The sequence below is a fragment of the Portunus trituberculatus genome, chromosome 46, assembly GCF_017591435.1.
Source record: "Portunus trituberculatus isolate SZX2019 chromosome 46, ASM1759143v1, whole genome shotgun sequence".
Taxonomy (NCBI): Eukaryota; Metazoa; Arthropoda; class Malacostraca; order Decapoda; family Portunidae; genus Portunus; species Portunus trituberculatus.
The window spans coordinates 24,605,646-24,622,638 of NC_059300.1; the positions used below are offsets into that span (position 1 = coordinate 24,605,646).

At 40.3% G+C, this 16,993-nt stretch overlaps 1 protein-coding gene across 7 annotated transcripts in view; it reads right to left on the reverse strand.

Moving 5' to 3' along the window:
* LOC123520011 (polycomb protein Asx-like) overlaps positions 1-16,993 on the reverse strand; it is a 141,764-nt gene that overhangs the window by 59,813 nt on the left and 64,958 nt on the right. For all 7 annotated transcript variants that reach the window (XM_045281800.1, XM_045281804.1, XM_045281803.1 and 4 more), the window contains 2 exons: positions 15,827-16,445; positions 15,057-15,180 (listed from right to left, as the gene is read on the reverse strand). In XM_045281800.1, coding sequence (XP_045137735.1) covers positions 15,057-15,180; positions 15,827-16,445 — 743 coding nt within the window. The remainder of the gene's footprint in view (positions 1-15,056; positions 15,181-15,826; positions 16,446-16,993) is intronic.

Sequence of the window (16,993 nt, forward strand, 5' to 3'; positions counted from 1 at the left end):
GTATATACACAAATCACATTCATATTTACGGCCCATAAGTGTTTGTAACTTTACAATAGTTGAGTACATGATTCATACATACATACATACATGCATATATATATATATATATATATATATATATATATATATATATATATATATATATATATATATATATATATAGGTAACTCAATTTAAGCGTGTTTGATTTATGTGTTCTTGTTATAACGTGACCGAAAAATTATTATGATTAATTTAATTTGCACGATCAGTTTGCTTATACGTGATTTGGCCCAACCGCATTTTCAAACTGAGTGCCAGACGCAATTTCATTTTGTACAAATTTTTTTGGACCACATCCTGTATCCCCCTTATTATCTTTTGTTTCTTATGATAATTACATGTTTGCTTTACGCAAATTTTGATAAACGTGATGCCTCTTGGAAAACATCTATCGTGTAAATTGAGTGTTACTTGTATGTATGAAATAATAATAATAATAATAATAATAATAATAATAATAATAATAATAATAATAATAATAATAACAATAATAATAATAATAATAATATACGGTTTATTAATTTGGCAGTGCAACAAAAAATTTACACTGAAAATGTAAAGGGGGGACATTAAAACAATGAAATGTTTAACCTAACTATGGATCTAATTTAACCAAGAATTTACTTATTTATTTATTTATTTATGGCTTGCACCATAGTGGTATGTATGTATGTATGTATATATATATATATATATATATATATATATATATATATATATATATATATATATATATATATATATATATATATATATGAAACAACGGACCTCCCATCAACGGATTTCGGAAACTACGGACAAATTCTAGAATCCGGTTTAATCTACGGACAAATATTAAAATGAGCGCGATTGTCCGTTCTCGGCAAATTATTGTCCAGTAGGTGGCGGGTCGGTCGAGTCATCAGCTGTTGGCCGCCATGTTTAATCTTCAGTCCAACAGCGAACATTGTCCAATGCTTACCACGGCTTTTAATTTATTTTATTTTTATATTTTTTTTACATAGGGAAAAGGGCCAGCCTAGGGCAAAAAAAAAAATAAAGTTAGAAAAAGGCCCACTTGAGCGCTGGCTCTCCAAAGAGTTCAAAAAGTGCCAAAACCGTCAGCCAGAATTAGGGGAGCAAATGCCTCGATACCTCCCTCTTAACCCTTTCCTTCCGGCAATCGTATATATACGATTGCATCAATGCTTCTGTAGCGACGGCGATCATACCCGTAATCAAGAATTTTCGCGCCTCAATTTTGAGCTCCAAGCGCAGTTTCTCGAGTTAGATGGTGAGTGGAAGTGTCTGGTATATTTCCACATGTAGTGTTGTCACTATAACTCTAGAAATTTAGCAGTAATTAAGCTATTTTCCTTTTCTCCGGGCGACACTTGGCAACCCCAGCAACCCGCCAGGTGGAAAGCACCATGATAAGTGCAAAGAGACATCCTGATAAGAGCGAAGGATCTCAGATCATAACATGGAGCAGGACAGAACATATGTATTTAACAGTGCTTCTGAGTTTGAAGACAGTGACAGTGAATATTTAGAAGAAGAAACTGAAGAAAGCGAAGTCATTAGTGAGGACTCGGAAAGTGAAAAAAAATATTACCTATCATTCTTTCATGTTCATTTTTTCATTATCTTCGATTTTATAATAAAATGGTAGAAGGTAACTTGTCAGAGAGAGAGAGAGAGAGAGAGAGAGAGAGAGAGAGAGAGAGAGAGAGAGAGAGAGAGAGAGAGAGGTTGGAAGAGCGTGTAATTCACCTTTCTGCTGGTCACCTTACCAGCTTCCCATGTGCATGTGTGTGTGTGTGTGTGTGTGTGTGTGTGTGTGTGTGTGTGTGTGTGTGTGTGAGAGAGAGAGAGAGAGAGAGAGAGATAATTGCCTTTGCCTGCTGGTCACCCAGTCTTCTTCCCCATTACGTGTGTGTGTGTGTGTGTGTGTGTGTGTGTGTGTGTGTGTAGTGAGAGAGTGTGTGTGTGTGAGAGTGAGATGTTGTTGCCTGAAACTTGATGTGAAATGAACTCTCTCTCTCTCTCTCTCTCTCTCTTTTCCAAAGTGTACAAATCAATCAAGATAAAGAGAGAGAGAGAGAGCAGAGAGAATCTTTTCTATCAGTTTGAGATGTTGAACGCTGTTGAATAATGCAGGGTGGTATCATCAGCATAGGAGTGGATAGGGCATTGAGTCAGATTTAGGAGATCATTGATGAATAATAGAAGAGAGTGGGTGATAGGACTGTGGAACACCACTGTTGATAGTTTTAGGGAAGAACAGTGACCGTCTACTACAGCAGCAATAGAACGATCGGAAAGGAAACTGGAGATGAAGGTACAGAGAGAAGGATAGAATCCGTAGGAGGGTAGTTTAGAAATTAAAGATTTGTGCCAGACTCTATCGAAGGCTTTCGATATGTCAAGGCCGACAGAAAGGTTTCAAAGTCCCTAAAGAGGATGACCAAGATTCAGTTAGGAAAGTAAGAAGATCACCAGTAGATCTGCCTTTACGGAAACCATACTGGCAATCAGAGAGAAGGTTGTGAGCTGATAGATGCCTCATTATCTTCCTATTAAGGATAGACTCAAAGGCTTTAGAAAGGCAGGAAATCAAAGCTATAGGGCGGTAGTTAGAAGGATTGGAGTGGTCACCTTTTTAGGGACAGGTTGAATGTGAGCAAACTTCCAGCAAGAAGGATAAATAAGTAGAGACACAGATGAAAGAGTTTGACCAGGCAGTGAGCGAGTTCGGAAGCACAGTTTTGAGAACAACAGGAGGGACTCCATCCGGACCGTAAGCCTTCCGAGAATCAAGGCCAGAGAGGGCCAGGAAAACGTCTTTATAAAGAATTTTAATTTTAGGGATGAAGTAGTCAGAGGGTGGAGGAGTAGGAGGAATATGCCCAGAATCATCCAAAGTTGAGTTGGTAGCAAAGGTTTGAGCGAAGAGTTCAGCTTTAGAAAATTTTCAGCTGTAGAGCCATCTGGATGAAGTAAAGGAGGAAAGACGAAGAAGTAAAGTTGTTAGAGATATTATTGGCTAGATGCCAGAAATCTCGAGAGGAGTTAGAATTGGAAAGACTTTGACATTTTCTATTGATGAAAGAGTTTTTAGTAAGTTGGAGAATAGATTTGGCATGATTACGGGCAGAAATATATAGGGCATGAGTTTCAGCAGTTGGATGGCTACGGAACCGTTTGTGAGCCGCCTCTCTATCATTGACAGCACGAGAACAAGCAGAGTTAAACCAAGGCTTTTTAGCTTTAGGGTTAGAGAAAGTATGAGGAATGTATAGCTCCATGCCAGAGATAATCACCTCTGTTATGCGCTCGGCACAAAGAGAAGGATCTCTGACATGAAAACAATAATCATCCCAAGGGAAATCAGAATAGTACTGCCTTAGTTCCTCCCACTTAGCAGAGTTAAAATGCCAGAAGCACCTCCGCTTAGGCGGGTCCTGAGGCTGCACTGGAGTGATAGAACTGGTAACGGAAATTAGATTGTGGTCGGAGGAGCCCAACGGAGAGGAAAGTTTAACAGAGTAAGCAGAAGGGTTGGAGGTTAGGAAAAGATCAAGAATGTTGGGCGTGTCTCCAAGTTGTAGGAATTGGAAATACAGATGCAGGAGGGAGTTCCAGAGTTTACCAGTGAAAGGGATGAATGATTGAGCGTACTGGTTAACTCTTGCATTAGAGAGTTGGACAGAATAGGGATGAGAGGAAGAAGAAAGCCTTGTGCAGCGTGGCCGCAGGAGGAGGGAGGCATGCAGTTAGCAAGATCAGTAGAACAGTTACCATGAAAATAGCGATAAAATATAGAAAGGGATGCAACATTTCGGCGGTGAGAAAGAGACTGAAGACAGTTAGTCAGAGGAGGGAGTTGATGAGACGAAGAGCTTTCGATTCCACCCTATCAAGCAAAGCTGTGTGACTGGAACCCCCAAACATGCGAAGAGTACTCCATACAGGGACGGATAAGGCCCTTATACAGAGTAAGCAGTTGGAGGGGCGAGAAAAACTGGCGGAGACGCCTCAGAACACCTAACTTCATAGAAGCTGTTTTAGCAAGAGATGAGATGTGAAGTTTCCAGTTAAGATTATGAGCAAAGGACAGACCGAGGATATTCATTGTGGAAGAGGAGACAGTTGAGTGTCATTGAAGAAGAGGATAGTTGTCTGGAAGGTTGTGTCGAGTTGATAGATGGAGGAATTGAGTTTTGAGGCATTGAAAACTACTAGATTTTCTCTGCCCCAATCGGAAATCTTAGAAAGATCGGAAGTCAGGCGTTCCGTGGCGTCCCCGCGTGATCTGTTGATTTCCTGAAGGGTTGGACGTCTCTGAAAGAACGTGGAAAGATGTAGGTGGTATCATCAGCGTAGGAGTGGATAGGGCAAGAAGTTTGGTTAAGAAGGTCATTAATGAATAATAGAAAGAGAGTGGGTGACAGGACAGAACCCTGAGGAACACCACTATTAATAGGTTTAGGAGAAGAACAGTAGCCGTCTACCACAGCAGCAATAGAGCGGTCGGAAAGGAAACTTGAGATAAAGTTGCAGAGAAGGATAGAAGCCGTAGGAGGGCAGTTTTGAAATCAAAGCTTTATGCCAGACTCTATCAAAAGCTTTTGATATGTCTAACGCAACAGCAAAAGTTTCACCGAAATCTCTAAAGAGGATGACCAAGACTCAGTAAGGAAAGCCAGAAGATCACCAGTAGAGCGACCTTGACGGAAGCCATACTGGCGATCAGACAGAAGATTGTGAAGTGACAGATGTTTGAGAATCTTCCTATTCAGGATAGATTCAAAACTTTAGACAAGCAAGAGATTAAAGCTATAGGACGGTAGTTTGAGGGTTAGAACGGTCACCCTTTTTAGGAACAGGCTGAATGTAGGCGAACTTCCAGCAGGAAGGAAAGGTAGAAGTCGATAGACAAAGTTGGAAGAGTTTGGCCAGGCAAGGTGCAAGCACAGAAGCACAGTTTTGAGAACAATAGGAGGGACCCCATCAGGTCCATAAGCCTTCCGAGGGTTTAGGCCAGCAAGGGCATGGAAAACATCATTACGAAGAATTTTGATTGTAGACATGAAATAGTCAGAGGGAGGAGGAGAGGAGGACAAGCCCAGAATCGTCCAAGGTGGAGTTGTGAGCAAAGGTTTGAGAAAAGAGTTCAGCTTTAGAGACAGAAGAGATGGCAGTGGTGCCATCAGGATGAAATAAAGGAGGAAAGATGAAGAAGTGAAGTTATTTGAGATGTTTTGGCTAGATGCCAGAAGTCACGAGGAGAGTTTGAGTTTGAAAGATTTTGACATTTCCTATTTATGAAAGAGTGTTTGGCAAGTTGAAGAACAGACTTGGCATGATTCCGGGCAGAGATATAAAGTGCATGAGATTCAGGAGATGGAAGGCTCAAGTACCTTTTGTGGGCAACCTCTCTATCATGTATAGCACGAGAACAGGCTGAGTTAAACCAAGGTTTAGAAGGTTTAGGTTGAGAAAAGAATGAGGAATGTACGCCTCCATGCCAGATACTAACACCTCTGTTATGCGTTCAGCACAAAGAGATGGGTCTCTGACACGGAAGCAATAATCATTCCAGGAAAATCAGCATAATACCTCCTCAGGTCCCCCAACTGGCAGAGGCAAAACGCCAGAGGCACCTTCGCTTTGGGGATCCTGCGGAGGATTGGAAAAATAGGACAAGATACAGAAATGAGATTGTGATCGGAGGAGCCCAACGGAGATGAAAGGGTGACAGCATAAGCAGAAGGGTTAGAGGTGAGGAAGAGATCAAGAATGTTGGGCGTGTCTCCAAGACGGTCAGGAATACGAGTAGGGTGTTGCACCAGTTGCTCTAGGTCATGGAGGATAGCAAAGTTGAAGGCTAGTTCACCAGGGTGGTCAGTGAAGGAGAGGAAAGCCAAAGCTGGTGGTGAACATTGAAATCTCCAAGAATGGAAATCTCAGCGAAAGGGTAGAGGGACAGAATGTGCTCCACTTTAGAAGTTAAGTAGTCGAAGAAATTACTATAGTCAGAAGAGTTAGGGAGAGATAAACAGCACAGATGAATTTAGTTTGAGAGTGACTGTTAAGTCGTAGCCAGATGGTGGAAAATTCGGAAGACTCAAGAGCGTGGGCACGAGAGCAAGTTAAGTCGTTGCGTACATAGACGCAACATCCAGCTTTGGAATGAAAATGAGAATAGAAAGTAGGAGGGAACAGAGAAGGGCTACTGTCAGTTGCCTCAGACAGCTGTGTTTCGGTGAGGAAAAGAAGATGAGGTTTAGTAGAGGAGAGGTGGTGTTCCACAGATTGAAAATTAGATCTAAGACTGCGAATGTTGCAGAAGTTAATGTATAAAAAGTTGAGGGAGGTGTCAAGGCATTTGTGGTCTTCAACAGGAGAGGTGTCCGACCTGGGGACATTTTGGTCCCTCTCCCAGAGGGACTCCAGGCGTTGTTTATTTTGGGTCCCAGTTTTCTTTTAAATTTTGATTTGGAGTGAAGGGTGTATGTGTGATAAGTGCATGTAGTTTTGTGTGAAGAAGGAAAGCTGTCTTTAGAGGGTAGGCTGTGACTACCCCCTTGAGTAGTGAGACACAAAGGGAAACATTCAACGAGATCACAACTAGCTTTAATGGAAGGTTCACAGCACCTCCTGAACTAGTGCTATTAGATCTCACTGGGAGTAAGTTATTGTTTCGGTAGGTGTCTACTACCTCCTCCATTCATTATATATATATATATATATATATATATATATATATATATATATATATATATATATATATATATATATATACAGGCAACCCCCGTTTAATGAAGGGGTTACGTTACTAAAAACACTTTGTTAAGCGAAACTTCATTAAGCGAACCGATTATATCAAGTTTAACCCCTGATTTGAACTTCCATTGAAAGTAAGCAAAGCGAGAGTGCATCATAGTATAGTAAAAATGTTTAATGAAAGTAAAAATTATGAAGTTAAACATTTAGGTAGTTTAATTTGTCATTATAATATACATTAATGTATGTATGTACATAACTTTATAATGTTGATGTTCTTAACTTTATGAAGGGAGGAAGAGTGAAACGGGAAAGACACTAACTGGCAACCTGTGGAATGTAAACAAAGTGCGCATCATTGTACGGCATACAAAACTTATGTAGCACATTTCCACAAGGCTTTCCATTTTGTCCATTGTAGAGTCACGAGTTCAGGTGGTTCTTTTAGCTTGCAAGGAAGATACGGTCTCACCAACCTTCTTAATAGAGTCTGCTGACTTGAAAATAGAGACAGTATAATATGGAGTCAAGATGGTGGCCAGCACTGCTATAGTTTTCTGGCCTCTTATGTCTGTGAATAATATCTAGCTTCACTTGGAGAGTAAGAGACTTCCTGGTCTTCTTACAAACACTAGGCCAATTGCAGGGCGTTTTGGTGGTAAGTTGAGCTAGGGAAGACAAGCTACTGCTGACGCTGTTATGTTTTGACTGGGGAGTGAGTGTTGTGCGTGTCGTCCACGAGAGGCTTGATCTTGATCTTTATTCTATAGGTGTCCCAGGATTTTTCCAGAGGCAGACCTTAGTACCAGCAGCTCCTGGTGTATTCAAAAGACTTTCAGATTGCATGATATGGTGGGGCTTTCAAATTTGGAAAAAAATTACCTGGATAAAACTTCATTAAAGCGAGTTTGGTGTTCGTTAAATGAGCAGATGGTACTAAAATGAAACCTTCGTTGTAGCGAAATTTTGTTGTGTGAACCTTCGTTAAAGGGGGTTGCCTGTATATACAGGCAACCCTCGCTTAACGAAGGGGTTACGTTCCTAAAAAACCCTTCGTTAAGCGAAACTTCGTTAAGCGAATCGATTATAACAAGTTTAACTCCTGACTTGAACTTCCATTGAGAGTAAACAAAGCGAGAGTGAATCATGGTACAGTGAAAGGTTTAATGAAAGTAAATATTATGAAGTTAAACATTTAGGCAGTTTAATTTAAGACTAAGTCATTATAATCTACACTAATGTATGTATGTAAGTAACTTTATAATGTTGATGATCTTAAATTTATGAAGGGAGGGAGAGTGGTGCGGGAAATACGCTGGCTGGCAAGCTGTGGAATGTAAACAAAGGGCACATCATTGTACCGCATACAAAACTTATGTACCACATTTCCACAAGGCTTTCCATTTTATCCATTACAGAGTCACGAGTTCAAGTGGTTCTTTTAGCTTACACCAGCCTTCTTAATAGAGTCTGCTGACTTGGAAATAGTAGAGACAGTAGATGGAGTCAAGATGGTGGGAAGCAATGCTATTAGTTTTCTCGCCTCTCTCGTGTCTGTGAATAATATCCAGCTTCACTTCCAGAGTAAGAGACTTCCTGGTCTTCTTAGCAATGCTAGGTGACATTGCAGGGCGTTTTGGTGGTAAGTTGAGCGAAGGAAGTCGAGCTGCTGGTGTCGCTGCTATTGTTTTGAACAGGGGGAGTGAGTGGTGCGCGTTTTGTCCACCAGAGGTACTGGTGTATTCAAAAGCCTGTCGGCTTGCGTGATACGGTGGGGCTTTCAGACTTGGAAAAAATTACCTGGATAAAACTTCGTTAAAGCGAGTTTCGTGATTTTTAAATGAGCAGATGGTAATAAAATTAAACCTTCGTTGTAGCAAAACTTCATTGTATGAACCTTCGTTAAGCGGGTCTTGCTTGTGTGTGTATATATATATATATATATATATATATATATATATATATATATATATATATATATATATATATATATATATACAGTAAGTCGTCATTATATGGTAGTTCTTTATCCGGTAAATTCACAGTTACGGTATTTGGAAATTACTACCTTCAATTCAATATACGGTAAGAAAAATTTATAGATACGGCATCCCCTCATGTCATACGAGAGGCTCAGCGCAGGGGAGTAGGAGTGATGACGTCATCCACGCCACACCTCCCCGCCACTCACAGTACTGACATTAACTTGACCACCCTTTGAGCCTATTACCTCTTCCCCTCCTCCCCTTTTTTTAACTGCATTACATATTACTTACATGCATTACTAATTAGATGAATAAATGGAATATTAAAAGGTCTATTGTAAGCACAAATATATCCATAATAACCATGGCAAACACTAAAAGCCTACTACCAGCAGCAAACCATGCAGCAACTGATAAAGGGCACAGATGGGCCTGGCAAGCCCACTATCTGAGAATGGTGGAAGTCGTATAACATCAAGTCATCTTGGGACGAAGTGAAGACGTCTACCATGAACTTGGCGTGCCACTTACAGTACTGACTTTAACTTGACCACCCTTGGAGCCTCTTATCTCTTCCTCTCCCCTTCTTTTTTTTTAACTGCATTACATATCACTTACATGCATTACTAATTAGATGAATAAATGGAATATTAAAGGGTCTATTATAAGCTCAAATATATCCATAATAACCATGGCAAACACTAAAAGCCTACTACCAGCAGCAAACCATGCAGCAACTGATAAAGGGCACAGATGGGCCTGGCAAGCCCACTATCAGTGAATGGTGGAAGTTATATAACATCAAGCAAGCCATAGATAACACCGTCATCTTGGGACGAAATGAAGATGTCTACCATGAACTTGGCGTGGAATAAAGTATAGCCAGAATGCGCGCATGACTTCCCAGGCTTCGTTGAAGACGACATCAGTGCGATCAGAAATGACATAGTAAATCTGTGCCATAGGGCTGGCTTCGATGAAGTTGATGATGATGATGTTCAAGATCTTTAAGAAAGCAATGCTGAACCTCTCTCAAATTATGAACTTATAGAGCTAGACAAGACATCACAGGAGGCAGAAAAAGAGGGAAACGAGGAAGAACCTGTGTGTGGCCTGGACATCAAAACTCTATAGAGAATGTCTCAGTGGTATCGAAAAAAGCTCTGGAAACCCTGAAGGAACGTGACCCAAATCCTACCAGGAGTAGCAAAGTGGCTCATGACGTAGAGAAAACTGTCAAGATTTATCAAGAAATCCATGATGAAAAAAACAAGAAAAACTAAACAGTCCTCCATCTACTAGTTCTTCAAGCCAGTCAGACATGTCATCCCTATCACATCTAACGACCCTGCTTCAGCTGGCCCTTCCTCAATATCCTCTTTCTTCTTCAAACCATTGAAATGTGCCAACCGTGCTACAGCTGGCCCTTCTATATCTGCTTCTAACAGTGCAGACGACGACGTCTTATCCTTGTCTGCCCACTTGGCGGAAGATGAGTAAGGGCTGAAATCTATACTGTCCCTTACCCTCAGGAAGGACATCATCTGATAGAATACATGGTGATTGAAAGGTAAATAAAAACATATTCTGTTTATTTCTTTTGTGCAGTACTTTACTTTTTATTTATTTATTATTTTTTTTAATGATTATTATCAAGTATTTTAATTTCTGTAGGGGTGACTTTTGACGTGCTGGAACGCATTCCCTATTATTACATGTTATAATGGGTTCGGTATACGGTAAATTCGATATGTGGTAAGGTTTTCAGAAACGCATATGTACCGTATAACGAGGACTTACTGTACATACATACATACATACATACATACATACATACATATATATATATATATATATATATATATATATATATATATATATATATATATATATAGATAGATAGATAGATAGATAGATAGATATATGTCACTCCAATTACATAAAGACACTTCCAAATGGAGAAAATAAATAAAAAATGAAGCAGTTGTTCTGTTGTTCCACTACAACTAAATCTAATTTGATCCCATTCTCAGTCAAGCCTTACATATTCCCTATAAAGTTCCTCATACCTTCCATTAATATGATCAAACAGTTTCAAATTGCTTCTTATTGTTCTCAAATCATAAAACTCCTACTTCCCACCATAACATTATCATTCTATTCTTCCAAGTTTTACGTAGATATTTTGTTTTCTCTTTCTCTCTCTCTCTCTCTCTCTGGATTACTATCTGCTGATCTCATTACAGTTTACATATTTTTTCTTTTAATTTCTTTGACATTTTCTCATCATAAACTACTCAATTCTTACCAACATGTCTTTCTTTTCTTTTTTTAGCACTTTTAATCTATCTGACTACCAAGTGTCAATTTCCACATTGGATGAAGTAGAACAGGAATCAATCAATCAATCAATCATGGGAGGCATACGCTGGAGAGCACATTGCCTCGCCTACCTTATGGCTACACTTCAAATGGTCACACCTCGCAAATCTCCATGCAGGCTACCTTCCCATGCCAAGTAATTTCCAGCAAGAGGCATCGACTTGCCACAGCTACGAGTTTTGTGGACGTCCCCTTGGCTTCCTCCATGCTGGGTTATCCCTTTCAGAGACAACCCGCTATGTAGGATCAGCTGCTGGGTAGCGTGCCACATGCTCATATAGTCGCAGTTGCCATTGACGGACTATGCTGGTAATCAGCCTCGAATCAGTCTCTCAGAACAATCGCTGATTTGACACAAAGTTATACCAGTGGTACCCCATGATCCTGCAAAGACATCTAGTACCGAAGACATCAATTTGCCTCTTCAGATCGGTGTTCAGCATCCATGTCTCACAACCATAGAGTAAGACAGGGATCACCAGCGACTTGACAATCCAAATCTTCATCCATCTGCACAGGTACTGATAATGCCAAATTCTCGTGTTGAGTGAGTCCATAAAGCTGTGGGCCAGATCAATCCACCATATAACTTCTTGGCGTGATCCCCTGTCACTATGCACTAAACTACCAAGGTATGTGAAATTTATCGACATCTCAATGTCCTCGCCACATGCATAGATGGACTGTACTGTTTCATCCAGTAAGCCTCCAAACACCTGAACCTTGGTCTTGAGCTGGGAAACCTGGAGTCCCAAGGGCTTTGCCTTTCCTCTAGAACTATTATCAGAAGCTCCAGTGACTCAGCAAAGAACTGCATCATCGGCAAAAACAAAATCAGTTATCTCAGTATTGCTGACAGATGCTCCACAATGACTTTGGTCTACAATTCTGCCTAGTATCCCATTCATGCAAGAGTTGAAAAATGATGGAACAAGCATGCATCCCTGCCTCACTCCTGTATTCACTGGGAAGAAGCTGGACACGCCCCCTCCACACTTCACTGCACTCACAGTCCCAGAGTAGAGGCCAGTTAATAGACCAATAATCCTTGCATAAATCCCACAGAGATGCAGAAGATCCCAGAGTGTTTCTCGATGCACTGAATCAAACACCTTCTTGAGATCGACATAGGCTGCAAGCATCCCTCGTTGAAACTCAAGCCAGCACTCCACCAGTACACGAAGTGCTAGGATCTTGTCAGTTGTTGATTTACTGGGCATGAACCCAGACTGTTCAGGTCTCTGGTGTTTTAGCAGGTGACTGCAGATATGCATCAACAGGAAATTGGCAAGCACCTTGCCTGGTACGCTGAGCAGTGCTATACAGTGGTAGTTGTTGCAGTCCTTTCCCCTTCCACATAAGGATGACCAAGCCCTTTTTCCAGTCAGGGGGGAATGGTACCTGAATGCCATACAGCAGTCAAGACAGCATGCAACCCTAAGATCATGGCCTCACCCCCCCTTTTGAGCAGCTCTACACTGATGTTACAGATGCTAGCTGCCTTTTCACCTCTCAACTTTGCTACAGCCTCTTTGATATCATCAATGGAGGGTGCAGTTTTGTCAATGGGTGGATCAGCATCCAGCATCTGTAACCTGCAGTTTGGAGCTGTCCACTTGGAGGATCCACCATGAACAGCTGCTCAAAGTATTCAGCCCAACGAGCCATCTGCCCATCTGCGTTAGATACAAGGCTACCACCTGCCGTTCGGATAGCACTCACCTGAGATGTAGACTTGGAGCGGAGTTTCTTCAGGGCTCGATAGGCAAGTCGGAGGTCATTAGCATTAAAATGACACTCAACATCCTTAGCGAGACCCCTTACATACCCCTCCTTGTCTCTCCTCAGAAGAGCTCTAGTCCTCCGTGACAGAGCCCTGTACTGGTCGCGGTTTCCTGCAAGTCTGGGAATGCAACTCTCTTCAATACTGTCCAGCGTCTCTATCGAGACAAAGCCACTCCATGATCTTGGGCGCTCTCCAACGCATTCCTTGGCATTACATTTGAAGGTGTCCCATAGTTTTACTGCAGGGGCAAGCAAGCTTTTCAGTGCTAGGGCCGCATTAAAAAAAATCACAATCTTATAGGGCCACATACTATATTAACCCAAAATCATTAATATTTAAAATACAAAACTAAAGGCTTCTTAAAAAAGCCATTCTCACACGCATGTGCACACTTGCGGAAAGAAAATTAAATGCTCACAATACTATTTGGCGTTGTTTATTAACTTGCTCTTTCAAATTTACAGGTAACTCGATTTATGCGAGATGCATTCCAAGAGGCATCGTGTATATCAAAATTCGTGTAAAACAAACATGCCATTCTCATAAGAAACAATAGATAATAGGGGGATGTGGAATGTGGTCCAAAAAAATTCGTACAGAATACTCTTATTTATTTGGCTAAATTAACATTTTTTTTATTTACCATTCTAAATACTAGAAGTGTATTTAAAGTAAAGGGAAAAACAAGAAATAATAAGAGAAAGCAAAAAATACGAGAAAACAACAAAACAAAGAATACGTAAACAAAACACACACTGCGTCACTGCCTTCACCACTCACACCACAGTCAGTCACCATCTTCCTCTGAGCTTTACCACTTTATAAAAAATCCACTTATCAAAAAATAACCCCACATGCAGAAGATGTAGGATGTTTTGGGGCCATCATGGTGAATTATAGGCAGATTGAAGAGATTCTCCGTCTGTACTCAATGCTGGCAGACTGCAAATGAGGCACCAGAAGAGAAGAGCGGGAGCTGGGTCCAAGAAACTTTAACGTCAGAGCAATCTTCTGCCGCGAAATGGCATATACTAATGAGATACCGAGGTATTTCATTAGTAATTCACTATCACTCAGTGCCACGGAGTCAAGGTTATACTCATGGCATGAGCGTATATGAATACTAAGATATGATATCCATTATAGCAGGCAATAGAGGAGTGGAAGCATAAATATCGTGGTGAAAGCGACATGCAAGCTAAAAGGGTCATAAGAAGAAGAAGAAGCACCCAAGTCGCCGCGAGTCTCCGCCTCGTCTGTGGCTGATCTCATCTCTGCTTTATTTTTTGATATTCCATGTAAGATTTCACTTTATGCATTACAAAGCAATCCTTTCTTGGGGGCAAGCTTTGTAAAAAGCTAACAGAAATGTTGTTTTGTGAACATAAATGCATATATAAGACAGTAACACCACCTCAAGAGGTGGTGTTCAGAGCAACTTGAGAGTAGCCTGATAGCAACCTCGTTACCATCCCTCCAAGCGTACATGGATACCATTTTGCAGCAGGAGGTTGCTCTGACGTTGTTAAAGTTTCTTGGATCCAGCTCCTGGCAGCCAATGAGCACTTTTAGGCGGGCTACCAACCTCCACCCACCAACAGCAATGAATCTTTGTGGATGCTATTTTATGAAGGTTGGTATGTGAGCAGGAGGTTGCTATGGAGGTTGTCTGTAGCAACATGCTTCTTGGATCCGGCCCTGGAGCTCCCACCTATCGGCCAGCTGCAGAACTCTCTGGCACGCAGTTTGAAATTGCGTCTGGCACTGTTTGAAAATGTGGTTGGGCCAAATCGCATATAAGCAAACCGATCGCGCAAATTAAATTAATTATAATATTTTTTTTGGTCGCGTTATAACAAAAACGCGTAAATCAAACACGCGTAAATCGAGAGTTACCTGTATATGAAACACACAAATGGATAGATGTGAGTGATAACACAAAATGGCCTTAGACAAGTTATTACTATACATCAAACTACATTCACCACTTAGTAATTCTTTATTAAAATTGAATTTTTTAAACTGCACTACTCCATAGTACAAAGATCCATTCATTTTAACGATGTGTATAATAAAAATAATTTACTCACCTTTTACGAGGTTTGAAACCTGGGATTCCAGCAAGATATGTTTGCATTGTTGTCATAGAGGGTGATGAGGCATCACGGGATGAAGGAGAGGACTGGCAAGCAGGGATGCGCACTACTCTGGAAGCTGTAAAAAAATCCCCCAAATAAAATGTCATACATATTTCAGCTGCTTCATATTTTCTTCCATGTACTAGCACTCCTATATTGTCACTCAATAAATTATGCAATTCTTACTTAATTGTATTGAAAAACTATTAAAATGTTCTTTGCAGCATGACCAGATTTTAACAATAAACATGTATGAAAATACATGTGCAAAGTTGAAAATTTGGTTGACATTCAAAGACAGATATGTTATCATATAGAATGCCTATATCTATCTATTTATCTATCTCTTCTAGAATAATCTGGATGATAAAGTGGTCTGTGCAAGAAGTAGTCATAACTCTAATGAAAAGTTGGATACTAGAAAATATGAAGACAAAACAACTAAATAAATAAATAAACACACACACACACACACACACTAGAATGTCAACTTAATGCAAGTTAGGGTACATAAGAGTTTGCTTAAAAACAAATTTAACAATAAATCAAAATATTGTTTTGATGAAAGCATCCTGTTGCAAGAAAACAATACACACCAATTACAATTTGCATAAAAATCATTAGTTCCAAATCTATTTTTTTTTTCTTTTGGGCAATATTTCAAATTGACTTGCATCAAATTTATAGGCAGATACAGTAAGATATGTATAAACACAGCTCACCTTGAATGCCTGAGGCTATATTTGGAAAAACACCACTTTGAGTCAGATTTGTCATATATGAAGTGCCAGAGTTTAGATGACTGAGTCCACTTGTAGCTGCATTATTTGCTATTCTCGAGCTAACTCTTGTTCCAAGAATTGGATGATAAGTACTTGACACACAGGTTTTGTTACTTAGTCTTGTACTAGACAACTGATTAGGAGAATGAGCCATTTTATTACTCATCCTGCAAATGGGGGGTGAAGGAGAGGTTGCTGTATTTGAAGTACATGCTTCAGGGAGCTGAGATAATAATGATGCCACTGTGGTTGAACTAGTAGATAAACAAGTGGTTGTAGTACTACTGGAGGCTGAAACAGCTGAGGTTGTTGGTGTGGTCATGGAAGTAGAGACCGTTGCAGCCATAGTTGTGGAAGTGGTTGTGTTTGCAGGTTGGACAGCATGGGGAGTAGGATTTGGAGAAGTGGCTGCAACCGTCTTCATTGTAACACGAGTGATTGGAGGCGAATTTCCAGCAGCAATAGAAGTGTTCCGCCGTCTTCTCCGTGCTTGTTGGCGGAGCGCGTGCTTGCCAGCTGCTCCATGATAGGAAACTCGCCGTATAACAGCACCATTCACCTGCAGAACGTATAATACCAATAACAGATAACCTCTATATCAGTCTTACGTTTCTAGTATTCTGTATTAATTCAATGTTAACATATTTACATATCTAACACATTTAAAAATTAGAGCTGAATTAACCTGCAATGATTTACATTCCTTAGTAAACTGTTTGCGTATGAGATTTTACATTTTTTTCATTTAGTACATTTATAAACACTGTCAAGACTTGATACTTGAACATCTTAAAAGTCGAACTCTCTCAATATTCGAAAGCAAAAGTTCAACCTGGTGCTCAAAAAAAATATCTGGAGCTCGAACGGCCACACATGTATTTGTTCCATTCTGATACCTGTAATACCAATATTACCAAAGCTAAAATATCGATATTTAGATACATCAGATAACGGTGCATATCCCTAGTTCTGTCCCCACACCACAGTTGACAGAACAACAACATTCTTCTGCGTTCTTTCTGTAGTTTTTCACTTAGAAACTCAGAATGGCACCAATGAGGCTTATTAGAGGTGAAAATAAGGAATCTAGTGAGAGTGCAAGTGTCT